The 4,817-nt window shown below is 49.5% G+C and overlaps 1 protein-coding gene across 1 annotated transcript in view; it reads left to right on the forward strand.

Moving 5' to 3' along the window:
- LOC113206289 (high affinity cGMP-specific 3',5'-cyclic phosphodiesterase 9A) overlaps positions 1–4,817 on the forward strand; it is a 176,708-nt gene that overhangs the window by 102,378 nt on the left and 69,513 nt on the right. The window contains exons 6-7 of the mRNA XM_052268509.1: positions 1,678–1,726; positions 2,512–2,639. Coding sequence (XP_052124469.1) covers positions 1,678–1,726; positions 2,512–2,639 — 177 coding nt within the window. The remainder of the gene's footprint in view (positions 1–1,677; positions 1,727–2,511; positions 2,640–4,817) is intronic.

Below are 4,817 nucleotides of genomic sequence, written 5' to 3' on the forward strand. Positions count from 1 at the left end.
CCCCCTCTCTCCCCCAATCTTGTTACCCGTACGCCTCTATCTCCCTCGCTGCCGGGCAGGGCAGCGGCTCTCGCTCGCTCTCTCGTCTACCGCTTTTACCTTGTTTGCCTCCTCCGGGCCCGGGCTAATATTAACTCACAATGTATCCCGTCCGCTTTACCCAGTTAATAACTTTCTTTGCGGCGGTGTGGTGTGGCCGCCGGCCGGGGGGCCAATCTCTGGCCGGGGGGCAGCCGGGGGCGGGGCGGACTCGCTGCAGGTGAGGTTGGGGCGCTTTGACGCGCCGAGTGTGTGGAACGAGCTCACATGATAACAAAGCCGCATCAGCGCTGGGCTGGGCTAGGAGGCTTTTCTCTGGCGCCTCCGCTACTACCGTTCTTTTTTTTTTCTCCCCCACGGCGTGTGAAGACAAATGAGATTAAAAGGTTAGGCGCTGGCCCGTGCGAGGAGAAAAGTATACGATTAAATTCTCTTTAGATTTATTTTTCACTGTTTGTTTCCGTAATTTATTTTGTTTATTTTCAAGCGGTCCTGGTTCAATAATACAGTAGTATTTACTGTCTCACTTGGTACCTGCTTGAGACGTTTCATCATCTTGGAACGCTTTAGCTCAATGCGGGCCAACTCTTGATTTCCCAGAACGCCTTCTGTTTTAGTTTGAACAGCCTGGTGGGCCCGGCCACGTTGCTTCACCGTGCAGCCCTGCGGCTGCGGCCGGGCCCTTCTCGTTTCACCCCGCTTGTGTTTTGGACGAATAGAATTGAATTTCGATGGAAGGCGCTGGAAGGGATTCCGACCTGTCGACGGCCGTTGCGCCTCGACTTGCCGTCGGCCGGCCGACCCTCGGCACCTTCGTGGCTGACCCCTCTCTGTCGGTCAGTCGAGGCACCACCCCCACCCTTTTGCTCCTCCATCTCCTTCCCACTTTTCCATCCTTTCCTTTGCGCCGGTCCCTGGAGTGCTCTCAGCATCCGCACTCCGCCTCGCAGACCAAAGCATCTGGAGAGGATTCTTTTATAGAGCCGAGGGAGAAAAGTGGCCTTGAAATTGTCTCGGCAGAGAAAGCTAAATCCTCTCTTGTCCTCAACTGTCCTGCGCCGCTGGTCGTGTCGCGGTGCTCGGCTCATAGCGGGACAAATCCAGGTGTCAAGTCGGGACCGTATAGTTTGGGACCTTACTTTCAACACTCGCAGTAAGAAATGCTTTTGTGCATTTTAAACATTTTCGATTTCAATTCATCATGTAAGTGTAAGTGAGGTGGTGGGAGAGCTTTGTGGCCCAAACCTTAACCTCTGAAAAATGTAACATTCGTTACTTGATCGTGGTACATAAATCAGGCTAGTGTAACCGGTTTTCTCCCCTCCTCCCCACGGCTGTTCAAAAATTTAGCAAGCCTGCCGTAGCCAGAATCTTAGTAAATGTTTTATTATGTCGTCTTTTAGGCGCTGTGTGCATGTGAGCTATATGTTTTGCATTCATTATTCGGTTGCATCTTGTTTGTTTTTTTGCATCTGATTGGTGTTCTGAACTTTACGAAGTTAAATTAATACATTCATAATATTTGCAATGGAAGGGTTTCTTTTTTTAAAAAATCAAAATGATTTAGGATATTATATAATAACCTGATCTATAGATCTTCCTGTCCAGACTTGTTAAAACCTATCTCTCGTTTTGCAGGCATGCTGCTGGATCAGGTGGGCGTCGACTTCATCGCCTTAGAAAACAGGTGAGAATCACAAATATAATATAAAATCCGAGTAATTTGTACACTAAAGTCTATTATTTGTGTTTCCCATTTGCAATACAACTATTTTTCGGTCGTTTTTCGTTTAGGCGCCTCTCGCTTTCATAGTTTGTAGTTAGTCTAACAGTTTTCGCTTCTCTACCGAGGCTAGTCCAGGGGAGTGGGACAGAGGAGGGGAGGGGTGAGTTGCCGCTGGTCACTTTGGCGCGCGTAACTTTGCTGTTCATCAACTGGCCCACTCGAACAAGCAACTACATGCGACAGGGTGGACCTCCGCCCCGACCCAACGGCCCAACGGCCCAACGGCCCAACGTCCTCTCTATACTCCCTACCTCGTCGAGTCCGTGGCAGTTCTCGGGGCACTCGGCACTGTTGGAAGAGCGGTATCACCACTGGTTTGCTACAAGACCAGCCTCCATTTTAAGCAAAAAAGTGAAGTTGCTGTAATTTGCAGTAAAATATTTTAATACGCCCATCCCTAAAAGCTATGGCGGCTCTGTCTGTGGGGTACCCTAGAAGTGAAAAATAATCGTTTTAGTCCTTTTAAAGTCAGATTGATATCGAATATTTAACAGAGCCACAACACTTTACCGCTAATTCTCTCTCGCAGCCAACTGGGCTTGGATGAAGTTATGGTCGCAGGTGCGGGGGCCCCTACTCTCCCCTTTACCCGCCTCGCGTATCGAACGATCCAACAGTATGAAATTCTTGCTGCCATGCCATGAGCGAAAGGGACTCTATTGGGCTTCGTCCTGCTTGTTTCACAGGGTGGCTGAACTGGAACGTCAGATGCGGATGGACTATGAAGTTTTGCCCCCCGTCGTTCAAGACCTTAAGCAAGAGGTTACGAGATTCCGTGCGAAACTTGAAAAGTCCGAACACCTCGGGTGGATGGGTAAGTTTGCGTCAGCGCCATCATCTTCATTGACAGGTCTCAGCCCAGGCAGTGCTGTAGCCGATTACGAGAAAACAGGGAGAACTAGAGGAAGCAAAAAATTAACAGTTTATTGTTTGTGCTTATGATTGCTGCAGCGTCGCAATTATAGTAAATTATAGAAAAAAAGGGTGATGCTATAGGAAAAATAATGCTGAAGCTAAAATTTTGATAAGGCTGGCCTAGTTTCTAGGTCCACCGCTTCGCTATGGCCAGTTACGCGCTCCTTTCGGTGTCTGCCGCAGTGCTCCTCCTAACTGCGCACCTCTGCAAGTGATGTCTCGATAGTGGAGAGTGCTTTGGGTGGAGTGCACGCGCTGCAGCAGGGGAGCGCCAGAGGAAGAGAGGAAAACGCACAGAATAATCAATAACCTTTTTTCTGACTCTTTGCGATGAAACGTCGTTTTCTCCCTCATTTCCCTCGTGTTTCCCTACCTTTTTTTCCCGTCTTGTTTTTAATCCAACCCGGTCCAGATGAGAGTCGCGCGCGAGTTTTCTTTTTCCGACGGTCCTTCCTCGTTTCCTGTTCCACTTCCTCTTCCATCTCCGTCGCCTTCTCTCTCTCTCTCTCTCTCTCTCTCTCTCTCTCTCTCTCTCTCTCTCTCTCTGGCCCTTTCCATTCTCCCCAAGCGGCTCATCTTGTGCAATGTGCCCCACGCCATCTCATTCACTTAAAAAGAAATTTCTTCCGATGGCACGGCAAGGCGCTGCCCTTGCACTGCGCAGTGCACCTCCTGTTCTGTGCACCCTTCACAACCCTATGCACCCTATGCTCTGCGTGTTCCACGTTGCACAGTCATAGTGTCAAATAACCGCCTGTAATCTCTGATCCTAAACCCGTCTGCTGAGGCCTCGTTACCTCATGTGTCGTCGAGTTTCTTCATCAAGGCGTTCCCCTCCCTATCCCCGGCAAAATACGCGACCTCGTCTAATCCTCGGTGTGCTGCCGTGTTAAAAACTGCGGGAATTGCGGTCTCCTGCGGACAGAATGATCATTTTATATTGACGGGTGCGGACTGTATTCGGCCTAACTTACATCGTGAGCTTGCAACGGTCATTATTCCGATTGTGTTGTTTCTTACGAACCACTTCTTTTCGTAACGTACTAAGAAGTTAATTCATTTGTTATACAAAGAAGTTGTTTGTAGTATAAAAAAAATTCGTTTGTAATATGGCTTTTTTGAATCCTTCGTACGTTACAAATCCGATTTTTCTCGGATTTTTCGTTTTACGATTACTGTTGTAAGAAAGTAGTGAGTGTGGGTGTAAGTTTTAACCGTGCAGGTTAAGCTTCTCCGTCGCTCCCACTTCGCTGTAGCTTGTTGTCCCAAGAAGAGCAAGGGGAAGTATGCGCTGGCGGGTGAAACTGAAATTGAGAACACCAAACAGGTTATATAGAGTATAAGAAAAGAGGGGTGGGTGGGGGGGAGGGAAAGGCGGAGGAAATACGAGGGAGAGAGCACGCATCAAACTACAAAGGAGCAAGTGAGTGGCGACAGAATGAAAATGTGTACGTCCCACGCCACCCAGACCAACAATGATGCTTCTTACGAGGAATCTCATGTGGGTGTCGTGTCCCCTGGAGGGGCGCGCGATGGGGCGCCGGTCATGATAGGTGGGCGTCGTACGTGATGCCCCCCCCCCCTCTCTCTCTCTCTCTCTCTCTCTCTCTCTCGTTCCCTCCCTCCCTCCCTCTTCTCCACCCCTTCCTTCCTCCCTCCCTCCCTCTCCTATCCTCACTTCTTAGTGGGTGGGTTTTGATTTTGATCAAGGTGGATAGTCTCCGCTTGACGACAGCGGGCGCTTGGGCGGCACAGCGCCCCGCAGGCAGATGCTATTCAAATGAAAACTCGTTACGCCGGCCTCTTTTTTTATGGTATTGGGTCAAGGGGGAATAAATCTGCATTCTTATAAGTCACTCGGCCGTCTTCTTGCACTCCCCACCTCATCCTCAACCCCTAGATTAAGGGGGCAGATGAGAGAGAGAAAGAGGGGAAGAGAGAGAGAGAGAGAGAGAGAGAGGTCTAGGTCGGCCGCAGATGCTTATTGATGACACGTTTTGGAGCAGGGCAATGAAAAATTTACTCTTGCGGCATGCCGAGCCGCGTCGATAAAAGTCCTTCTTTTTACGACTCTCTC

Source organism: Frankliniella occidentalis, unplaced genomic scaffold (genome assembly GCF_000697945.3).
Source record: "Frankliniella occidentalis isolate FOCC.00 unplaced genomic scaffold, Focc_3.1 Scaffold71, whole genome shotgun sequence".
Classification (NCBI taxonomy): Eukaryota; Metazoa; Arthropoda; class Insecta; order Thysanoptera; family Thripidae; genus Frankliniella; species Frankliniella occidentalis.